At 40.8% G+C, this 23,635-nt stretch overlaps 1 protein-coding gene across 4 annotated transcripts in view; it reads left to right on the forward strand.

The window, feature by feature from the left end:
• KAT6A (lysine acetyltransferase 6A) overlaps positions 1–23,635 on the forward strand; it is an 83,096-nt gene that overhangs the window by 52,951 nt on the left and 6,510 nt on the right. For all 4 annotated transcript variants that reach the window (XM_084760457.1, XM_084760460.1, XM_084760459.1 and 1 more), the window contains 9 exons: positions 536–654; positions 5,593–5,708; positions 10,939–11,080; positions 12,610–12,771; positions 13,681–13,774; positions 16,049–16,280; positions 16,960–17,173; positions 19,136–19,735; positions 22,309–22,621. In XM_084760457.1, the coding sequence (XP_084616583.1) occupies positions 536–654; positions 5,593–5,708; positions 10,939–11,080; positions 12,610–12,771; positions 13,681–13,774; positions 16,049–16,280; positions 16,960–17,173; positions 19,136–19,735; positions 22,309–22,621 (1,992 nt within the window). The remainder of the gene's footprint in view (positions 1–535; positions 655–5,592; positions 5,709–10,938; positions 11,081–12,609; positions 12,772–13,680; positions 13,775–16,048; positions 16,281–16,959; positions 17,174–19,135; positions 19,736–22,308; positions 22,622–23,635) is intronic.

The raw sequence follows: 23,635 nt of genomic DNA on the forward strand, positions 1-23,635 counted from the left end.
TCCCTTCACTAATTATTTTGCCCAGTTGAGGAAGAGCCATCATTTAGTGGATGATTATCATAATTTTTCATACTTACCCAGAGGATTATCATCTGTGGTCCTCAGGTTTGTGGAGTTTGTGCTTTAACAGGGCACCCAGAATGTGAAGGGAGTTAGTATTTCCTGGTATCAGTTAAGGTAGCTCTTTTGAAGTCTGTGTGGTTATTGTTGACACATTAAGTTCATGCTAAAAGTGTCAGTATTCACACTTTCAGAATAAAATTTCTATTCTTTAGACCCTTTTCTTGTTCTGTCTATTAAAATTAATCTTTTAATGGATTTAAACTTGGTTATGTCGTATTTTTAGGAAGACTTAAGACAATTTGGGATTTTCACCGAAGGACAGATTTTTAATACTTGCGTAATGTTTTTGAGTCAGTTTAGTGCTGTCCTTTTTTTTTGGGTAGTACATAAGTAATGTAAGGTCTTCAGGCTGAAAGTTCCTACTAAGTTGAAGACGGTACAAATGACCTGTGAGTCCTTTCTTTATGTGTAGACAATCAGGATGGCTGGGACAGCAAACAAGACAACGAGGAACGGCTTTTTGGGAGCCAGGAAATCATGACGGAGAGAGATATGGAATTATTTCGAGATATCCAAGAGCAAGCACTGCAGGTAAGGTTGCATATTCAGGCTCAACAGTCAAGGAGCTATAAAGCAAAGCAAACAGAACTGATGGTAAAACAAGAGGAGCCACGTATGCTGAAGGAGACACGGGGTTGATGAGGATCTGTGGCTCTCCTTGCTACAGAGTTTCTTTCAAACTGCATATGTTTTCCCAAGAACTACATTGCTTTGATTACCAGTGTTAAGGGAGAGTACTATGTACATTGTCTTGCTATAGTAAGTAGAATTGGTTAGTTACTATTATTATTTTTATATGTATGAGTATTTTGCCTGTATGTAAGTCTGTGTACCGTATGCATGTTTCCTGAAACTGAGGTTACATATACACTGTTGTGAACTTCAATGTGGGTGCTGGGAATCAAACCCAAGTCCTTTGCAAAAACAGGTGCTTTTAGCTGCTGACCTAGGTAGGAGAAAAGATTTATTTGAACTCATTTTATGGCCTTTTGTTGTGTGAGTAAAAACTCTTTAGGTTAAGAGATAGTACATTATGGTTAAAGCACATGACATGGGGGCCAAGAAGAGAGAATGGCAGGATCATGGGTCCTAATAATCCCTTCAGAGGTATGCCCAATGATCCAGCTTTCTAAGCCTCATGCATTAAGAGTTTTTCCATCTCCCAGTCATGTCATAAACTGACAGCCAAGTCTTTGAACATGCAGCTTTGGTGAAAAGATTTAAGATTCAAACCATAACCTTAATCCTTTTTGTCTATTTGTATAGACAAACAAGCAGCGTTCTGGGTTCTTTACATACTTGCCTATACTGCACATTAGAGCCATTAGCTGATTCAGATGTGTCCAGGAGATGACGGAGGTTGTTGCTTCAAAGCCACCATCATTTGGTGTGGTATTACCATAGTCCCTAGACCGAGACTCTGGTCTTCACTTTGCCTGCCTGCCTTGCCTCAGTCTCTAGACTGTTCTTTACACAGAGTAATTATTTTGTGACCTAAGTTGGATTGTGCCACCTTTTCGCTCAAGAGAACCTCCAGTGTCTCTTAGCCCTACTTAGAGTTTTTGAAAAAAAAAAAACAATCTGTACAGGTTTAGGTGGTCTTGTGCATGCCTCCCTTTTCAGCTGCTTTCCTTCCCTCTGGCCCAGTGCTATCCAGTCCAGGCACCTTCTGTCCTCACACACCCAATACAGTCTGACCATACATAGCACTTGATGTCCACAGGCCTAGCTGAGTCAACGCTTACTTCCTCTAGGGCACATGCTTTCAGAAAGGCTGTTCCTCAACTCAAACTTAAGGACAACCCTATTAGACTGCCCATTGTATCACTGACCACCCCTTTCCTGCTTGTTTTTACTACATAGTGCTCTTCATCTCTTGAACTTATCTTGACACAGTGTCTTACCATGTAACCTTGGCTGCCCTGAGCTTACTGTATAGACCAGGCTGGCCTTGAATTCAAAGCCTGTCTCAGCTTTCTGAGTACCAGGCTAGATACCAACATACATGGATTTAAGTGCCCTAAAAACAGACAGTTGGTCTTTATTTACTGCTGTGAACTGAGTGGTTAGACTGAAGTCAAGGTTTTGTTTAATGGATGGAAGGTTCTGCTGGGAGGAATAGGATGAGAACAGCAGTAATAGGTATATGAAGAAAAAGATGACTAGAGAGAGTGTGAGGGGCTGCTGACCTCCCAGGATAGTTTGTGTGCCTCCCTCAGGGTAGTGGGCAAAGTACTACAGAAGAACAGCCCAGTAGATTGTGGTGCGTGCGTGCGTGCGTGCGTGCGTGCGTGCGTGCGTGCGTGCGTGCGTGCGTGCGTGCGTGCATGTGTGCGTGTGTAGAGGAATTTAGTAGATTAGCTTATGCAATAAAGATTGAATAATCTAGGAGTGGTCATGTGTAGCAGCTTAGTAGCTGTTTAGTCCATCAATCTGGATGCTTCAGTAGTCCCAGTCTGGCATTAAAGGGCTAGAAGATTCCTAGTTGCCTCATACTCAGTCCACATTGGAATGCCAAAGAACCTGGAATCCACTGTCAGGGGAGGACTGTAGCAGCCAGTGCTGTGACCCTGAGTTTAGGAAGATAGGCAGCTTTTCTTCTGGCTTCTTTATATTCAGGCCACCAATGGGAGGTCTTGCCCAATCAGAGTGTGGGGTCTTCCCCTTCAGTTAAGCTTCTCTGGAAATGCCCAGCAGCAGACACACCGATAGGTGTGTGTTTCCTAGGGGATTGCAGACCTGTTATGTTGGTAATAAAGGTTAGACAACATATATACACAACACACACGCGCACACGCGCGCGCACACACACACACACACACACACACACACACACACACACACACACACACACACACACGAAGCACTTTACAACCGAGCATAGCGAAACTGGCAGAGGCCCTCAGAAAGGGTTGCCCACAGCAATTTACTAAGCTTTATCCTGCAAGAAGGACATAAACAGCTAAATATTATATATTTAAATCTTTAGCATTTGAAGAAGAAATGAACAGAAATTCTCATATAATCATCTTTCTCCTTGAGATTGATTTATTTAGAATATGTGTGTCTCACTTTGTATTGAAGATGCAGGTAAAGATAAAGATTCAGGAATTTCCTGTCTCCTAAGTGACACAAATGGCAAATAATCATAAACACAAAATACAAATTGATAGTAGAAGGAAAGGAAGGAAGAATGCAATGAGAGATTTTAATAGGGCTTCCTGATCTAAACTGTTGGTGGCTGTGTTCAAAATATAGGTAGAAAGGGAAGATGTTCTCAAAGTAATGATCTAAGAGTGAAAAGAAAGTCAGTGAGGAAGGCAGGCAGCTGTAAGAAGAGTGACTCAAGGCCATTGCCTAGGAAACGTCAGCCGAAAAAATAAAGGTGAGGAACTAAGTTCGGTATGGAGACATGGGCCAGGAGTTAGGATTGGGGTTTTATCTCTTGTTTTGGGAAGCCCTCATGAAATAGCAAGCTCTATGGCATTGAGGATTGTTTTTTCTTAGGCTGGATGTTTACCTCAGTTGGTAAGCATGCCTGTCTAGAGTGCACAGAGTCCTAGGGTTTGGTCCCCTGCACCACATAAAATCAAATGGTGGTGATACACACCTGTACCCAGGAGGTGGAGGCAGAAGGGTTAGAGCTTTTTAAACAACCTTGTAGTAATACGGTAACTGATTGAGCAGGTTGCAAGGGAATAAGAGAGTGCATGTGTATTGTTTTCTCATGGAGAGTCTTGTTGACTTTAAACCTGAGTGAGTGGAAAATTCTTCCTCTGAAGGCTACACAGGGGAATTGGGGGTGGAGGTGGAGTATCTGTGCGTGAGCGCATGTGCCAGAGCAGTGCGCACAGCAGAGGTGAAGGTGTGTGTGAGCAGAAGGTCTGGCTTTTGGCTGTGGTGATGTGTAAACAGCTATACTGGAACTGGATGTCCACATTCTCATCGGGTATCCGACTAGAGGAGCGCTGGACAGCCGATGGCCGCACTCTCCCATCACAGGCTGCGTCTCAACAGGTGCATGCTTTAGCTTTTATCTTAGTTAATCCCGACCTCGGGACGGGAGACTCGCGTTCTCGTATTCCCTTACTCTACTTTCCTGTACTACTACTGTCGTTGTAAGCGGCAAAGACAGATGGAAAGGTCTTCCTTCATTCAGGAGAATATTTAGAATCTAGACCACAGCTTAGAGAACGGCCTTTTTACCATCATCTTTGTTGTGTTTCTGTACTGTTTTACGGTTGGAGGAGCCCTGGAACAGTGAGTTTTGCCCAGAGAATAACAATCTTTTGTTTTAAGGTGTCTCAGAAAGAGCTTCGTCTCACGTGGCTCTATTCCATTGTGAAACCTGAGATAATTCCCTTGGCCTTTGAGGAAAGGGAATGAATAGGAAAGGGAAAAGAGGGGTTGTCAAATCAGATGTGGTGAAAAGGTTTCCTTGTTATTAATGAATTTCAATAAAACCTATAAGTATGAACCTTTATTTTCTTAGATTTGTTGTATGTGTATCTATGGGCTCCAAAGCAGGGGCTTTTAGTCTGTTGGTTTTAAAAACATAGTGTGGAAGGATACTGTTGATTGTTTTTCTGATGAAGAGTTATTAATGCTAATATCTGCTCAGCCTGAGTTATAGTTCTGTCATTTTCTTAGGTGAGTTGACATTGTATAAAATGTCCATGATGAGTACATACATGTATATATGAATTTGTTTCTAGGTTGTGTGCAGAGTAAATCAAATTGCCTTTGAATTTAATGTTTTAAACCTGACTTTTAAAAGGAACTTGTATTTGAATCTCTGGTGTAGAAAACAAGCAAAGTCATCAAGGCTACAAACACCACTTTCTTGACAAGGCACTTTACATTATTATAGAATTGAGGGGAACATCGAGAGCGTTCCCACTAACAGACAGTAAGAAAAGGTTGGCCTGTGTAAAACAAAGTGTGATCTTGTTTCAGTCAAACTGCACAGCTACTAATGAAGGAAATCTCTCATGTGGTGTGAATTGAAGACCTTTTTAGTACTTTCTTTTAATATTGCTCTTAATATTTACTTTCCCAAGTCAGAAAATTCTCTTCTGTGTATGCTTATATAATAGTAGAGGTCATTTGTTTTGTTGCTAGCTAGCAGGAATATTCAATATCTTTCCCTTTTAACCCAGCAGTTTCTTTCAATAAAAATCGTTAAAGGAGTAAGCTTAATTGAGGAAAATGTCCAGTCTCTAAACAGATAATCAGTGATACCAACTTGATACGGTTTAAGAGGTTTGCTAGCATCTTCTTCATGGGAACCAGTGTTTAAATGTAGAGCTCACTTCAAGATTTGTTAGCTTGCTCTTGACTTCTCTTGTTCTTTTACTGATCCTGAATGATATTTAGATTCAGAGTATCAGTTTTATTAATGGCTGTTTTGTTTTCAGGTCACTGTATTAAATTTTGCTAACTTGTATAATATTTTTCTTGACTGCACAGAAAGTCGGAGTAACTGGGCCCCCTGACCCACAAGTCCGTTGTCCTTCTGTCATTGAGTTTGGGAAGTATGAAATCCACACCTGGTATTCCTCTCCGTACCCTCAAGAGTACTCAAGGTACGTTTTCATCTCTTAAGACTTCAGAACTAGAAGGTATCTGGTGGTGTTTGATCTAGTTCATCTTACATTTGAAAGCTTTCAAATGTCCATGATGGCAGCATGCTTTAATAGCTGCTTCAGTCTAGCTAGCGTTAGATGTCCCATGCCCACCCAAAGCGATTGTTTAAAACTATAAACCGTATTGACTGACTGATACATTGTGATATTTCCTTTAAGGTAGTATCATGAATAACAACAGTTGCGCTGATTTATAAGAAATGATTAAATTATATACAGGAATGATCCATTTATATTTGTGTGTGTATGTATGTGTTATGTGTGCATGTAAAAGGAAGGCAAGAAATTGACCAACTTGTAAATTACCCTGCTAATCGGTGATTTATTCTTTTGGAGTTTTGAATAGCTATGATCTTGTATGATCAAAAAGAAATAGGCTAAACTTTTATTTTCTTCATGATATTTTAAATAGTTATTTTTAAAAATAATTTTACTATATTTGTATGTGTGCCATAGCATACGTATAAGAATAGATAAACCATGCCGGGCGCAGTGGCGCACCCTGTAATCCCAGCACTCGGGGAGGCAGAGGCAGGTGGATCACTGTGAGTTTGAGACTACCCAGAGAACCTTGTCTCGAAAAACCAAAAAAAAAAAAAAAAAAAGAGAGAGAGAGAGAGAGAGAAAAGAAAAGAAAGAATGGGCAAACCATGGGAGTTAGTTTCCTCCTATCATGTAGGTCCTGGGCATTACACTCAAGATTATTTTGCTTGCTGAGCCATCTTGTTGGTTCCTTTTACCATCATTTTAAAGCAAGTTCTTTATAATCTATCTGGATCACAAGTATTAACCTGTCAGCTGTCCAAGGGTGCAGACCAGTTGAAACCATGTGTACTGTAGGCGGCTGTAGAGAGTCAGCCTTTGTACCTGCAAGAGATGATGCGGCCACAGCTGTGGACTTTTGCCTTATAAGACATTGAACGTATTCATGACATTATTGCCGTGTATTCTGGTAAATTTGTTACTAGAGCCCTTTTTGAGGGGTCCTGGTTTAGTGAAGGAGTTTATTTTTTATTTTTTAAAGATTTATTTATTATTTAGACAGTATTCCACCCACATGTGAGCCTGAACACCAGAAGAGGGCACCAGATCTCATTGTAGATGGTTGTGAGCCACCATGTGGTTGCTGGGAATTGAACTCAGGACCTTTGGAAGAACACACAGTGCCCTTAACCTCTGAGCCATTTCACCAGCCCTCGTGAAGAGGTTTATATTGCCAGCAGAAATAACCAAAAAGTATAGTGAGAATCATAATAAAAGGCAAAACTATATAGACAACTTCCTTACAGCAATATCTTAGACATTTTTTGTATATTTCCTTACTCGCTGTAATTCCTTTAGTTTTCCATGATAAATATCCAGCAATGTAATAGTGTCTTTACTAATTACAGATTTTGTTTTCTGTCCTTGTTTTCATTTGTGCAATTATGGTTTTAAAAACTAAAATGATCTGCTCAGTTGAGTTCAGCTGAGTTCTCTTTGAGTTGAATAAAATGCCTAGAGATCTTAGATCTTAGATCTTTTTAATGTGTTTGTGGTACATGTGCCTTTGTGTACGCATGTTCATCTGTGTGCATGGGCACATAGGTACCTGTGTGCACGTGCGTGTAGAGGCCTGAAGTTGATGTAGGGAATCTCTCTGTATGATTCTTCATCTTACTCTTGAGACAGGACTTCTTTTTTTTTTTTTATTATTCATATTACATCTCAGTTGTTAGCCCATCCCTTGTATCCTCCCATTCCTCCCTTCCTCCCATTTCCCCCCTACTCCCCTCCCCTATGTCTGTGTCTGAGGGGGACTTACTCCCCCTGTATATGCTCATAGGATATCAAGTCTCTCCTTGGTGACCTATTATCCTTCCTCTGAGTGCCACCAGGCATCTCCATCCAAGGGACATGTTCAAATATGGGGCCCAGAGTTTGTGTGAAAGTTAGATCTCCTTCTCCACTCAACAGTGGAGAATGTCCATCGGCTAGTCCGGGTAGGGGTTCGAGGTTTACTGTCTATATTTTCCTTGGCTGTTGCCATAGTTTGCGGAGGACCCCAGGGCCCAGACTCGCCTGTAGTTTTCCAGGACCTTCTGGATCCTTCTTTTTCCTCATTCTCCCAGGCTTCTCACACCTAAAGTCTCAATAGGATGTCCTCCCCTCTTACCCACTTTCCTGGTAGGTACAGTTTTTCATGGGGGCGTACACCTTGGACTAGTGTCTCGATATAAGTGAGTATATACCATTTAGCTCTTTTTGCTTCTGTGTGAACTCACTCATTATGACAATTTCTAGTTCAATCCATTTGTCCACAAATTTTGGAAATTCCTTGTTTTTAATAGCTGAGTAGTATTCCATAGTGTAGATGTACCACAGTTTCTTTATCCATTCTTCTACTGAGGGACATGTAGGTTGTTTCCAAGTTGGAGACAGGACTTCTTAATCAAACCCAGCTCACGCAGACAGCCAGCTTCATTAGCCATTTTGCTCAGTCATCCGCTCTGGCTGAAGCAACAGGTGGGCTAGCAGTCCCGGCAGGCACCTGTGTGGGTCCTGTTGCTTGCATGACAAGCACTGTCACTCCTGAGACCTCTGCACAGCCCAGAAAGCATACCTTTTCCCACTATAAACCTCTGTTCTTAAGTTTGGAGGCCCCTACTTACTGTTTTATACTAAGTTACTTCTAGGTTAATTTCTTACTGCCTTTAAAACAAATTCCAAGTTCCATAGCATGCAAAAACGATGTAGCAAACAAACAAAAAACAAAGGATCATGAAAGAAAAAGTTAGTAGGGGGGATAGGACTGTGCTTGAAGGCGTGCTGCGTAAGATCCAAGTATCTGGGTCTATGCCTTGCGTATTATTTACCTTTCCCTGACTCACCCCAAAGCAAAATAAAACAGCACTAGTGAAGCAAGGCTGTATAACATGGAGGGGGCCAGGCAAAGAAACTGATGCCCTTGAGCAGCCTCCACTCGAGCTACTCTTAGATTAGCTTCGTAATACCCTCTTTGCTGTGAGGCTGATTCCCATGTAATAAAATAGCTTAAGAAATTCCACTGTCTTGTGACTTTCTTCTGTCTTGGCTTGAGACATAGACTATGAGATTACTGCTACAACCAGATTTGCATGATCTCAGTTATTGAAAAAGAAGCCACAGTCTTTAGGGCCTTGACTATTAAATAATAATGAGGTAAAATGGAAGAAAGGAAAGTAAAAATGACTGCTATAAATTATAGCACAGGTAACTCACCAGTTGAGCTTGATAACCAACTAAGCATCTCTGGACTAACTCTGTTAGGTGAAAATTTGTATCATCTTTTATAGACTTCGGTCCAGTGAGCACATTCAGGACACTAGAGTTTATAGGTGGCCGAAATAGGATGTGAGCCCACTTTACTTTTCACTTTTTTTTTTAATAGACAGAGTTTTCCTAATTTGTGCTGTTCCTGCTTGGGCCTCTTTAAATAAATTTAAGAGGAGGGGTTGTGTGTGTGTGTGTGTGTGTGTGTGTGTGTGTGTGTGTGTGTGTGTGTGTGTGTGTGTGTGTGTGTGTGTGTGTGTGTGTGTGTGTGTGTGTGTGTAAATGTGGAAACCAGGAGACAACTTTGTTGAGGCAAGGTTTCTCTTGTTTCTGCTACTAGCTCTGTACGTCAGGCTAGCTGACCCAAAAGTTTCTGGGGTTTATCTATTACCAATGTAATCTTGATTTTTTTTTTTTTTTACCTTGTTCTTTGTTCTGATTTGGTTTTCCACCTTTTTGGGGAGTTTGGTTTGTTTGAAACAGGGTCTCCTGTGTAGCCTTGGCTGGCCTGAACTCAGAGATCTGCCTGCCTCTGCCTCCCAAGTGCTGGGATTAAAGGTGTGCACCACCACACCTGGCTTTTGTCCTTTATCTTTATTTTTAAAGCTAGGAATGTAACCCAGGGCTGCCTTGCACTTGTGAGTGCTCTACTACTAAGCCTTCCCCTCAGCATCCCACTTTTTTTTGGAGCCCAGAGATTTTATTTTCTCAGGTCATCAGGATTGCACAGCTATCTCACAGCCCAGGATGATGTTTTCATTTTTGTTTTAAGTCAGAATCTCACTATATAGCTTTTGCTGGCCTTGAACTCACAGAGATCTGCCTACCTGGCCTCTGGAGTGCTTGGATTAAAGACAAATGCCACTATGTCCTGCCCAAAATAATAAACTTTTGACTAAGAGGATTTCATACATTATTTGTTTTTGTTGTTGTTTAAACTAGGCAAGCATGGAAACAGAACTTTAGGGTCAGAAAGGGTATGGTATACAGTATTGCTTAACTTCCTAAACATCTTCAGTGTTATAATTTTATCCTTAAAAGCACTTACAAATTATGTTCTTACAGTATACACTTCACGTCCATTTTGCCCAGCACTACATATACACTTACAGGTCTCTAGCACAGAGTCTGACATCTGGTAAGTATTCAAGAGCTTATTTTCTGAAATCAAGAGATGAAAGAAGAAATAAATAAGGAATCATGAATCTATAGCTTTATTCTACTTATTGGAGAGTCTCTGAGGAGGAACAATGTGAGAATTTTTTTAAGATCTGTTGATTGACTTTAAAAGATAGGGAATTTTTAGTTTAATGGAAAACCTACTGAGCTAGGCATCTTGATTTCTCACATTTACCCTCTTAGTTGGTGGCTGCTATCTAAAGTTTGAGGTGTTCCCCTCCTCCTTTCATAGAAATAATTCTACATTCTTACACCTTTTTTTGTTGTTGTTGTTGTTACTTTTTGTTTGTTTGCTTTTTCGAGACAGGGTTTCTCTGTGTAGCCTTGGCTGTCCTGGACTCTCTTTGTAGACCAGGCTGGCCTTGAACTCACAGCGATCCTCCTGCCTCTGCCTCCCTAGTGCTGGGATTAAAGGCGTGCACCACCACGCCCAGCTTGTTACTTATTTTTATTTTGGGGGTGGCACACATAGATGTCAGAGGACAACTTGTGGGAGTCACTTCCTTCTACCATGTGTGTCTCAGGAGTCACACTCAGATTGTCAGGCTTAGCAGTAGGTGCCTTTATCCACTGGCCATCTCACCAGCCCTGTTCTTTCCACTCTTTAACATGGGTGGTAGTGAGACACAAAAAAAGTTAAGAGTCGTGAAAAATTGAAGATCTATAAAATATAAAGCCCTATTTTAATTATCATTTGCAGGCTGCCTAAGTTGTATCTTTGTGAGTTCTGTCTAAAGTATATGAAAAGTAGAACTATCCTACAGCAGCACATGAAGAAATGTGGTTGGTTCCATCCTCCTGCCAATGAGATTTACCGAAAGAATAATGTCTCTGTCTTTGAGGTAAGGTAGCTGTCTAGTGCCTGTCTCTGACCATTTCCAAACCAGTGCTCTCTGTGCTACATTGCTGTTCACTCACTGCTAAGTCAGGTAGTTGGTGGATGTGAGAATCAGAGTCAGGCCAGTCCAAATGGTACTCAGTCCATAAGCTTAGCTTTTACAATAAAGCACTCTAGTTGCATTGACTTAACACATCAGTCATAGTATCTGTTACTATGTTATGCTTCATTAAAAGGGAAAAATACTGCTAACTAAAATGTTTAAGATTTCAGTTGACAAAATGCCAGCCAGTTTTTACATTATGCTAGGATGTGATGAAAATAGATTTCAGAATCTGTGAAATACAGCATTTAGAAAGGATTTATAAACAAGGATTATTAGTTTATGCCTATAATCTCAGAAGGCTGAGGCAGGAGGATTGCCATGAATTTGAGGCCAGCCTGAGGTACACAGTGAGTTCCAGGCCAGCCTGAGCTACAGTCTCAGGAGAAAAAAAGCAAAACAACACAACAGTAATAAAGTGTTTTTATTATTCAAAAAGAGGGTCTTATGGAAGTTTGCTTAGTATCATTAGTGAATCTGGCGTGAGTTGCACTACAGCTGTGATTCTGTGTTATCATTAACAATGGTCTTTAACTTCTTGATGCACAGTTGTATGATTTGAATGCCAAATCTTGAGTACTTGTATGTTGGGTCCTATTAATTAATGTAATGAAAGATTTTCAGATGATCTGGGTCTCCTTAATCTCTCTTCCTGGATGAGCCATTTAGTTCATCAGTAGAGGGGAGCACTTCACCTGGGAGTCAAGAGTGTCAGATGTATCATACAGTATTGTTTGAGAGTACTCAACAGCAAATTGCTTCTTGACCTTTCCATATATTAGTAGGTATGTGTTATATGAGAATCATATTAAGGTAGATCATCTGGGAGTGCAGTCTGTGTGGCAGTATCTTGGAACAGCTTGTATGGGGCTCCGTCAGCATTTTCATAAAAGCACAGGGATGTGAGGGTGGATAGAGCATGGTGCTCCTGATCTTGGCCTCTCCCTTGCCAGGTGCTTACCTAGGACGCTGCTTGGCACTTCTGAGTGGTAGTGACTAGCACTGTACTTCTGTCTAGGGCTGTGCCTGACCATGGTGGGCAGACAGTTCCATGCCAGACTGCTTCTGGGATATCAGTTTCATCATATTTTGTTAAATACTTTAGAAAATGAAGGCTGTCACCGAAGTATCCCTGAAGTTAGTTTTTAGGAAAGCAAAAGTACCATTTTAAATCTCGGTTCTCCCCCCCCATCTTTATCTAGTCATGCTTTGTTGAAGTTTAGTGCCTTATGTATTACCCATCTTAGAACTGCAAGTCCCATTGCTCTGCCGTTTCAGAAGTTAGCCTTGAGGATGTGTGGTCTGACACCAACAACTTTTCCTAGGCTAGATGAAGGGTACCTAGCAATGCTTGGAGCTGATGTGTATGATTCCAGAACCAAACGACATTTTACCAACCACTTTTTTGTTTTGTTTGTTTTTTTCTTTAGGTTGATGGGAACGTGAGTACCATTTATTGTCAAAATCTGTGTCTCTTGGCAAAGTTGTTTCTTGACCACAAAACACTCTATTATGACGTGGAGCCATTTCTTTTCTATGTTCTAACACAGAATGATGTCAAGGGCTGCCACCTTGTTGGCTACTTTTCTAAAGTAAGTATACCAGTTTAAAGTTCTTGAATTCATGTAGAAATCTGGGACATCTCTGCTGGTTCTCAAGAGGGATGCAACAGAATTTAAAACTTTGTGGGTACCTTTTAGTTTTTTTCAGAAAGGAAATAGAAGGAATATTTAAAAACTTACCAAGTGCTAGGAAATGCCTAGTAACATTCAACAGACTATTCTCCTAGGAGAAAGAGCCATGGTAATACTCAAGAGGAAAGGCTCTAAAACGACCTCTAGTCCCATGATGATAACAGGTAGAACCTGTGAAGTAAACACCAGCATTACCTCTGAGTTCTTTATGAACAGAAACACTTTAAGTGGAGGTTTAGGCATGGAAATGTAATTCTAGTCAAACAGTATGGCAGATGTACTCAAAAAAGCAAGTCTGTGATAAAGTTTTAAGTGTGCAAAACAGACTGCTGGAAAGTCCTAGCTTTATAAGAGGTCTTTGGGGCTATTTTCTAGCAAAATAACATTGAAAATGCTTCAGCTATTTTATGAGAATGTATTTGTGCTCCACACTTAGAAATATTTTGTATATAGTTTGTTCATACAGTCTGTGGTAACCTGCCCTTTGTAGCAGTACAGAAGCTGCCTAGAATACTGCTCTGGCATGGGGCTGCCAACCCCTGTGAGCTTATGTTCCTTGCTGTCCTTGGGATCAGTACTTTGGTTTTAGTGGCAGATAGTTTTGGATGGTATTATCTTCCAGGGATGGTTGCTTTGCATATGTGGGTAGTGATGAGCGTTGTCCTCCTCCTCCCAGTGGCCTTTTCCTGATGTGCCTTTGCTATTCCCAAAGGACTGTGACTGCTTTTGGCTGGTAGTGTTTGTTTATTAATGATTTAGCTTTACCAATCTATTGTTCTAAAACCTGGCTTTTGTTTTCTCTACCAGGAAAAGCACTGCCAACAAAAATACAATGTCTCCTGTATAATGATTCTTCCCCAATACCAACGTAAGGGCTACGGCAGGTTTCTCATCGATTTCAGTAAGGACTGTATTAACATATTTTCTCATTTTCTCTTGTGGCGCTTATATATATATATTTATTTATTTAAAAGGTTTATAGGCTTCTTGTATTTCTTTGTTTCTCTCTTTTAAAAAGTTTATTATGTCCCTTCTACCCGTGTGTCCTGGACAGTGGACTCCGGTTATCAGCTTGGCAGCTTTTACCCACTGAGTCGTCTTTCCATTTCTTCTCATATTGTTGGGTGTGCTTCTTAAACTTAAAGCCACAGTCCTTTGCTTTTTGCCTTAGCACGAAATATTTTAAAATAACTAATACCAAATATAGTTTCATGGGGTCCAGCAAGATGGCTCAGTGGGTAAAGGCACTTGCTGCCAAGCCAGATGGCCTGAGCTTGATCCCTGGCCCTCACATGGTGGAAGAGGAGACCCACCCTCTGTAAGTTGCCCTGTGACCTCCACATGCATGCTATGGCTCGTACACACACTCTACACACATATGCATACATGTATACATGTAAAATGATTTGTTTGATACATTTTTCATGACATCAGTAGTAAATATCTTTAGTGTGCAACTGTTGATTTCCTGTGGAACTTAGTTTTATGGTAACACTGATTCACAGCAGTGTTGGGAACCCTGTGTAACTGCTTAATCAATGTCTGTAAAGAAGCATAGCATTACCTCTTTTCATTGTTCCATTATCTGAGTAACCGTGTGTGTTCAGTTTTGCTTCTACCTAGTGCTAAAAAGTACAAAGCACAGCTTTGAATGCCCTAAGAAAAATAAGTGTTACAGAAAATAACTTCATGTGAGTTAAAAAGTGAGCGCTAACAGTCCTGAGGAGGTCATGGTAAAGCATGTGTTTGTAACATTCTGTTTCCTGATGATAATCTTAGAAAATATTGAAAAGAGGGCATGTAGAAATAATAGGTCAGACTAAGGATATTTTGTTTATTTTGTCTCTTCCCCCCACCCCCAGTATGAATGCCTGGCTGGCCTGGAACTCACAGAGGTCCGCCTGCCTCTGGCCTGGAACTCACAGTGATCTGCCTGCCTCTGGCCTGGAACTCACAGTGATCTGCCTGCCTCTGGCTCCCAGTGCTGGAACCATAGGAACTATAGGCGTGTGCTGCCATGTCTGCCAAACTTAAGGATTCTGACTCTAGTCCTGAAAAACCAATTCTCATCTGAGTCATTCAAGCTTATTTTACTTGGCTTTTGACCACACTGACTAATTTGTGTGTATGTGGAGTTGGACATGGGTGTTGCATACCTGTAATCACAGCACTAAGGACGCTGAGCCCCAAGTCCACTCCTGGCTACACAAGGAAGACCAGATCTCAAAATGAACAAGCAAAGTTAAGGAAATACTACACTTACATTAATTAGTGTTACTGAGGCATGTAAACAACTATGATGACAGTGTATTGTATTTTTTCCAGATTTTAAATATTCCTTAATGACAAAACTATTTCATTTCTACTCTTTCTATTTCAGTAATTTTTCTCTGAAAACTTCTTCCCTTTCTCTTTATTTCCAGTTCTTGAAAGCCATGCACTAAGTTGGAGGAGAGAGTAATGTCATAGCATGCTCCCCATGGCACACGTACCTTCTCAATGAGGGCCACTGAGCAGTGGCACCAAACCCACCCAGCCACACTCTCTCACTCTCTCCTCTCATGCATTACATCCCAACTACACTTTCCCCTTCCTCTGCTCCTTCCAGGCTCTCCCCTTATTTTCCTCCTTCATTTCCCTTCAATAAATAAATACATAAATAGCCAACTTAACAAATTACAATAAGACCAAGCGTGAACCCTCACATCAAGGCCCCCTGCTGTCATTGGGTCACATATAGTAGTTGCCCTCTATAGGTCCAAATAAAATGAGGATTTTTTTTCTGTCCCCTCTAGTCTAGTACTTGGAAACTGAAAAACATTATTACTTTAATCTTACTAATGCAGCTTATTGATAGAAACATTTATTTTGTTTTTAGCAGTTTGAATATTTAACATGGTGGCACATCAACTATAGACAAAATATCATTAGCCTAGTGCTCAATACACACACACACACACACACACACACACACACACACACACACACACACACACAGAGACACACACACACACTTGCCTGCGTGTTGTTTTTGAAGTTGCTTTACAGGCTTAGTCTTCAGTTTTGAAGGAACTTGCCTTTGGAGTTAACATGATGCTAGTTCTTGGATTGGTTGTGTAGAGGAACATTGTTATTGTTAAGGTCTCTGACACATTTGTAATTTGGGTTTCTTTAGGTTATTTGTTATCAAAACGTGAAGGCCAAGCAGGCTCTCCTGAGAAACCATTATCAGATCTAGGTCGTCTTTCCTACATGGCATATTGGAAAAGTGTAATATTGGAATGCCTTTATCACCAAAATGATAAACAAATCAGCATTAAGAAGTTGAGCAAGTTGACTGGAGTTTGCCCTCAAGACATTACTTCCACACTCCACCACCTGCGAATGCTGGACTTCCGCAGTGACCAGTGAGTGTCATACCCTCTGTATACTTTCAAATATGACGGCGTCCACAAGGTGGCTGAGTGGTTAAGGGGAAGGTGATGGTGCAAGTTTCGGGTCAGGCCAGATCCCTGTGCAGTTCACTGAAATGGCACCTGTGCTACTTAGTCATCACTTCTTTCTGTGGCATCTGAGTCTGATGAACATACAGAAAGTGTTTCTAGTCTATAAGCTTTACAGCTAAGCCACTAAATTGTCTATCTTCTAGTTTACCTATTTAACTTTTAGGAAGCTTCTTCTAACGTGAAGAAGCAGCTCTAAAAATCGTATCATTGAGTAAAATATGTTCAGTTGACTTCATTACCTGCCTATATGAGTGGCACTAAGTGGAATCCATATTGAAAGGAAGGGCAGGATTTAGTTTTGCTTAAAGTAATCAGGGAAAGGTCACAAGGGGGAAAAAACACTTGAAGACTTGGAAAAGGAGGTGCGAGTCAAGGGCTGGGCCAGCCTGTGGATGTTGAGTGGAGTCTACCCCACTTGCCTGCCTCACCTAGCTCATGTACTGACATAGTTACATGCTGCGTGGTTCTAAGCAGCTATTTTTGATATTCTTAGTTCTGGGGTCTTTGATGGGTTATATCCCTGTTCATTATCGTGTGTCTTATACGTTGTTGGTTGCTATAAACTTTTCTCTGGTTGTAGATTTGTGATTATCCGCCGGGAAAAACTTATCCAGGATCACATGGCAAAGCTTCAGCTGAATCTGCGACCTGTGGATGTAGATCCAGAATGCTTACGCTGGACTCCGGTCATAGTCTCCAACTCCGTTGTCTCAGAGGAGGAAGAAGAAGAGGCTGATGAAGGAGAAAAAGAAGAGCCCCTAGGCCAGGAAAGAGAACTGGAGACCGCTGTAAGGGTATGATCTGTTTTATTTATGGCTTTTATAAATATTTGTAAATATATCATGATGTCTTACCAACAAAATAACCTCACTAGAGGACCAGGGAGATAGATGTGTAGTTGTTCAAATCATTCAAACTAGAGAACCTTGTTTGATCCCTGGAACGCATTTTAAGAAGCTGAGCACAGTGTCACACACTTGTAATTCCAGTGCAAGGTGGTGGAGATGGGGAAAGCTCAGGCTAACTGTCCAGCTTTGCTGCGTCTCAAGTCAAAGAGAGACCATGTCTCATCAAATAGGCAGAGGGGCTGAAGAGATAGCTCAGTGATTTAGAGCACTTGCTGCTTTTTCCAGAGGGTCAATTCCCATGATATTCATGGCAGCTCACAGCCACCTGCAGCTCCAGTCTAAGGGCTCCAACACCCTCTTCTGGCCTCCGCAGGCATTGCAAGCATGTGGTACACAGATACACACTGATCAAAAGGAAGGATACTCAAGGTTGTCCTCTTGTCTCCATATGCACATGCACACATATGTGTGTGTGAACTTGTACAGACATGTACATAAAAACATGTACACACACCAATAGTCACATTAAAACTTCAGAGTTTTATTTTAATGGTAGAAATTTCAGGAATATTGTTTTTATTTACATTTGTTTGTTTAAGGCTTAGGCCACTAGGAAACCATTAGATTTTTGACACTCTGTTTATTAAGACTAATATTTACTGGAGTGTCAGTACGAGCTACATTTTAAACTATATAGTAATTAGAGAATCTAAATTGAGGCTCAATGTGACAGCTGTTAAAATGAAATAAAAGTGCATTTTCCTTAAGATGGAACATGTAAGAGCTATTATAAGCATGTATATGTTTTCAGCAGAACATTGAAGTTTCCCTGGAGGCATAGATGCCTTCAAAGCATTAATGATAAACTGGTCTGCACTTAGAGTTTCCAGTATTTTTCTTCAGTGATAATAACTGGTTTGGGTTTTCCTTTGACAGTCTTTTCTTTTTTCTTTTTTTAAAAGTAGTGCTTTCATCCTTTATGTCCTCCTCTGATAGGTGAGAGAGAGAGAAAAAAAAAATCTCATCTACTTTATTGCATTCTAATTTAAATATCTAAGAAAAAAATTTAAATTGTCCCTTATTTCTTGAATGTCTACTTCTTGCCCATGTCCTTATAGCCTAGCAGTTCTCAACCTGTGGGCCACAATCCCTTTGGGGATCGAATGAACCCTTTCATACGGGTTGCCTGAGACCATCAGAAAACACAGATATTTACAGTACAATTTCTAACAGTAGCAAAATTACAGTTATGACGTAGCAATAATTTTATGGTGGGGCCACTACAACATGATCTGTATTAAAGGCTCTCAGTGTTGAGAATCACTGTTATAGCCTGTTCTTTCTTGTTTTTATTTCAATTTATATCAATTTTTATTTCTAGAAAATGTTATAATTTCATCTATCTATAAGACCACCAACACTTTGATATCAAAGGTGATATTTCATAGTGATTATGAACACAAGATAGAGTCAGATGTTCTGGATTTGTGCCTCGTTCACAGAATGGCATCATCATACTTCAGTGTGTGGTTGTGAAAATTAAACCAATAATGCATAAAAATACATTTTAAAATGTGCCTACCAAGGAGAAGATAGATATTTATGATAGCTATTAAATACTTAATAATTTCTTTCTAAAGTTCTGCTTGCTTGCTTTTTTCTTTCTTTTTTTTTTTTCTGTCTTTTTGGGTTTTTTTGTTTTTTCGAGACAGGGTTTCTCTGTGTAGTCCAGGCTGTCCTGGACTCACTTTGTAGACCAACTGGCCTCGAACTCACAGTGATCCACCTGCCTCTGCTTCCCAAGTGCTGGGGTTACCAGCGTGCACCACCAGGCCAGACTAAGTTCTACTTTCTTATCTCAACCAAACAGACTGAGAAATTAACCAGCATTGTTGTTTCCTTAATCAGGTGGGAAAATCTGTGTCTCGGGAGAACAGAGATCAAGACTCTTCCTCTTTAATAGAAAGTGAAAAGAAACCGGAAGTTAAGGAACTAGCTAGTTCTTCACGGCTGAGCAAACAGGCCCTTCCCCGGGACAGTCTTCCTGCAAATAGCCAGCAGCCTCGGAGGGGCCGCTGTGGGAGGAGGAACAGAAAGACCCAGGAACGTTTTGGTGACAAAGATTCCAAGATGCTTGTGGATGAGACATTATCAACTCCTCAGGAACAGTATGGAGAATGTGAGGAAAAATCAGAAACCTCCCAAGAACGGTACACTGAGATGGAAGAGCAGTCGCCAGCCCCTCAAGTGCAAGCAGATGGGAAAGTGGACATCCCCAAGGGAAGGTTCAGTGAGAGTGTTGAGTTGTGGCGAGGACAGCTGAAGAAAAGCCCCGAGACCCTCAAGTGCCGGTTGTCAGAAGGAAATGACAGACTGCCATGCTGCTACACTGATGGCGACAGGGCTGTCTTTAGGGGCTTCAGTGAGAGTAGTGAGGAGGAGGAAGAACCAGAAAGTCCTCGGTCAAACTCACCACCAGTTCTCACTAAGCCCACCCTGAAAAGAAAGGTGATGCATCTTTGTGTCCTGTCTCCCTGTAGCTGTGACTTGTGTAGGTTTGCTCTGTCCTGCAGTTCTGACGTAGAACACACTGTGGTTCATGTGTTATAAACTTGAAACTGCAAACACATGAAAGCAAGTAACTGAAGCCATGGAAAGTGACAATCCTGGTGGGATGGCACTAACTACTCTGCCAGACATGCCCCAGGCTGTGTGTGCATCTCCACATTACCTGAGACAGTCAGAATGCAGGCCGCCATGCTTGAGAGTCATTCCTTTCTGTGGCAGGGCTGTAAGAAGGTGCAAGCCTGTTTAAAGGAAAACCTTTAAAGAGTGTTTTTAGATTTATGTATTATTGCAAAGACAGTACACATGTTCCCATAAGCTCTAAAATCAGTCCCTCTGTTAGGCACATTTGTTACAGTTCGTGCTCTACAGCCTAGACATTAGTAGAGAGCATACTTTATTCATAGTTGTGGTTTGCCTAAGTGGCCTTTCTCTGGTTAGGATCCCGTCCTACGTTCTGTGATACAGTTAGTGGTTCTTTTCAGGGTAATGAATTTCTCAGACTTTGTATTTGATAGGACCTTGAAGATCATGAGGCCAATTATTTTATACATTATCCTTCATTAATTAGAATGAGGTAATGTATTTGAGAGTGAGGCAGAGAAGCACTTAGCATCACCTCTAGTAGCCATATATAATAAAGTATGTCAATCAGTGTGGATCAGTTAAAACACCACATTTTGTTGTTGATGTTAACCCACTTGGGTTTCTCTGCTGTTGTTGCTTTTCTTCCCCATTTCATATTATAGTGGAGGAAAGGCCTTGCATGCAGATCATACTTCAGATACATATGGCTGCTTACTCTAGGAGCAGAGTGGCTGCGTAGATAAGCTGTGGATCCATTCTGTTGTCTCTGTCCATGGGACCTGATGCTTGCGTCTTTAACCCTGTAAACTTGCAGCGCAGCTCATCCTTCGCAGCACCAGGCACTTGGAGGGCCTTTGTTTTGCTCCTGTTTTATTCGTAGTCTCGTCATCATGGGGAGTTTGTTCTGTTTTAAGCCCTTTCTGACACTACAAGATACTACAAACTTACCTTGCATAGTTCTTGCCTCAGTTGTGAAATCAGCCCTTTTCTAAGAAGCAGAGCCATTTTTAATCTAATTTGAAAATTCTCAGTAGATTTTGAAGTAGAGAAAACTAAATCTATTAACCTTACTGTTGATTGCATTCTCACAAAGAATATATTTATGTGCTAAAACAAATATTGCTATTTTCTTGTGTTAAAACCAAAACAAAACAAAACCACAAATATTGGGTGTTAGAGATATGGCTCAGTGGTTAAGAGCACTCTCTGCTCATTCAAAGGGCCTGAGTTCAATTCCCAGCATCTGTCTGATGCTATCTTCTGGTGTGCAGATGTACTCGTAGACAAAAGTACACATATACATAACATACATAAGTAAATTTTTAGAAATAATTATAAATTAATAAGTAAAGTTATTGTAACACACATCCAAATATAATAGCTAGTGAAATTGTATACAAAATACTTAGACATTCTTGAAATTCACTTAAAGGAGACTCAATAGATTATTTTACAGCAATGCCTAGATGTATGACCTTGAGTAAGTGCTAACCTTTCTAGCCTCTGTAGAACAAGGATTTGATTCAGTCATCCCTTGGCTATTGTCTCTATTACTTGGTGATATCACTATGCAATTTAAGCTATCAGGTTAGCCCCGTGTAAGCATGTCCTGGTGCACCAAGTTTCAATCAGTGCTGTTACTTTTCTTTCACATTAAATGAATACATATCAGCTCTGCATTTCTGTGCTCCCTTGTAACTAGTTTGCCTAAGTGGTGTGCAGACTTACTGATCTACTAATGCATGGTGATGTATGAGATGTAATGTTTCTATGCCTTTTGCTCTGGAACAAAAGTAGAGGGGATAATATCTGAGGCACTGCAGTGTTGAAGCAGGTGAGCTGATAATGCACTAACAACATCTGCTCTCGGGACACCTGCTTTTTAATATTGTAAGGCTGGAGTTAGTATCTAAAACCTTTGTGGAGATTTTTTGTTTTCTTTTTGTGTGTGTATGTGTGGGGTGGGTGGGTGAGTGTGTGTGTGTGTGTGGTGGGTGGGTGAGTGTGTATGTGGGGTGGGTGGGTGAGTGTGGGGGTGGGTGAGTGTGTGTGTGGGGGGGTGGGGGGTGAGTGTGGGGGGGTGGGGGGATGAGTGGGGTGGGGGGGTGAGTGTGTGGGGGGTTGTGCCATAGTAGGTATGTAGAAATCAGGGAACAACCCTAAGGGTTTACTTCCCCATGTCAATCCAAGGATTGAAGCCAGGCTGTCAGGTTGCCCAGGTTGCAGCGCAAGCACCTTTATCTATTGAGCCATCTTACTGACCTACAATTTTGTGTTCTTAGTACTTTATGTCTTTACCAAAATATCTTTTGGAAACTACATCTTCATTTCAAATATGCCTGTTCTACAAAGTTTTAAAACTTTCATGTTACAGCAGAAAAAGAATGTTCCTTACTATGAATAAAATAGTTGCTTTCTTTACTAAATAGAAACCAATTCTTCACCGAAGAAGAAGAGTCCGCAAGCGGAAACACCACAATAGCAGTGTAGTCACAGAAACTATTTCTGAGACCACTGAGGTGTTAGATGAGCCTTTTGAAGACTCCGACTCTGAGAGACCAATGCCAAGGCTGGAACCTACATTTGAGATTGATGAAGAGGAGGAGGATGAGGATGAAAACGAGCTCTTCCCCAGAGGGTACTTTCATCGCTTGTCCTCACAGGATGTCCTTAGGTGTCAGTCCTCCTCTAAGAGGCCATCTAAAGAGGAGGAAGAAGAGGAGGAGTCAGATGATGTGGATGGTATGTCATAGACGTATTTCTTAGAGAAGTTTCCACATGTCTTTAAATACGCAGTTGTAGTAGCTACAAACCCTTCTACAATGGGTTAAAGTAAACACAACCCACAGGTTTATCCATAGCCATCCTTGCATTTAATTTGTTTTAATGTGTACCTCTTCTTAGCTTTGCAGGAAATCTTACTTTTGGAAGTTCTTCCTTTTTGCCTGATATTGTCTAGTTTCTTTCCTGGATCTTCAGTGAAAGGGTGATGGAATAACTGATGGCTAGGCTGCGTGGTCTCTGGTGTTGGCCTGTTTGGCTCATTGCTGCATGCTCAGTGCTTAAGATAGGTGCTTATCCAGATAAATGTGCAGGAGGCACTCTGAATATCGATGGGAACTTCTGTCCTCTGTTCAGGAACCTTCCCGGATCAAGCCTCTAATATATCTAACTCAGTCAGTAGTCTGTCTCTTTTTGTTGGTTTGTTTTTATCTTGTTTTGTTATTTAAAACACTCTGGCCTGCCTCAGCCTGTTTGGTCTGGGATTATAGAGGTGCCCAACCCAGTCACCAGTTGTGCATGTCTAATAAGTGGCAGTGATAGCAAAAGAAGCCACCTTATAGGATGTAGCTAAAATTCCAGTCAGTTACTTGTAAAATAGACTTATATTTAGTTTCATATTCAGATATACAGTAGCTGAGGCTCATATGATGAGATAAGGAAGAAACTAGACTTGCATCCTAACTAGGTTTCATGAAGTGATGAGTTGCCTACACCTGCATTGTGTTTTCTATGAATGGCCTCAAACTCAGCTGTTTTATTTTCGCAGATGGATTTGAAGAAATCTAGTAAAGATTTCTTTGTACTCTTTTCAAAAATGTTATCTTTTGCCTTATTTAGTAGAGCTTTTTATTTTATTCTCTTAAAATCTTGACTTTAAACATAGTAGATAGGACTTGGATTTTTCTGACAGATGTTAGTTTGGTGGTAATGGGCTCCGAGTTCAGTCCCTAGAATCAAAAACAAAACAAAACA

Source organism: Acomys minous (assembly GCF_964271855.1).
Source record: "Acomys minous genome assembly, chromosome: 15".
Classification (NCBI taxonomy): domain Eukaryota; kingdom Metazoa; phylum Chordata; class Mammalia; order Rodentia; family Muridae; genus Acomys; species Acomys minous.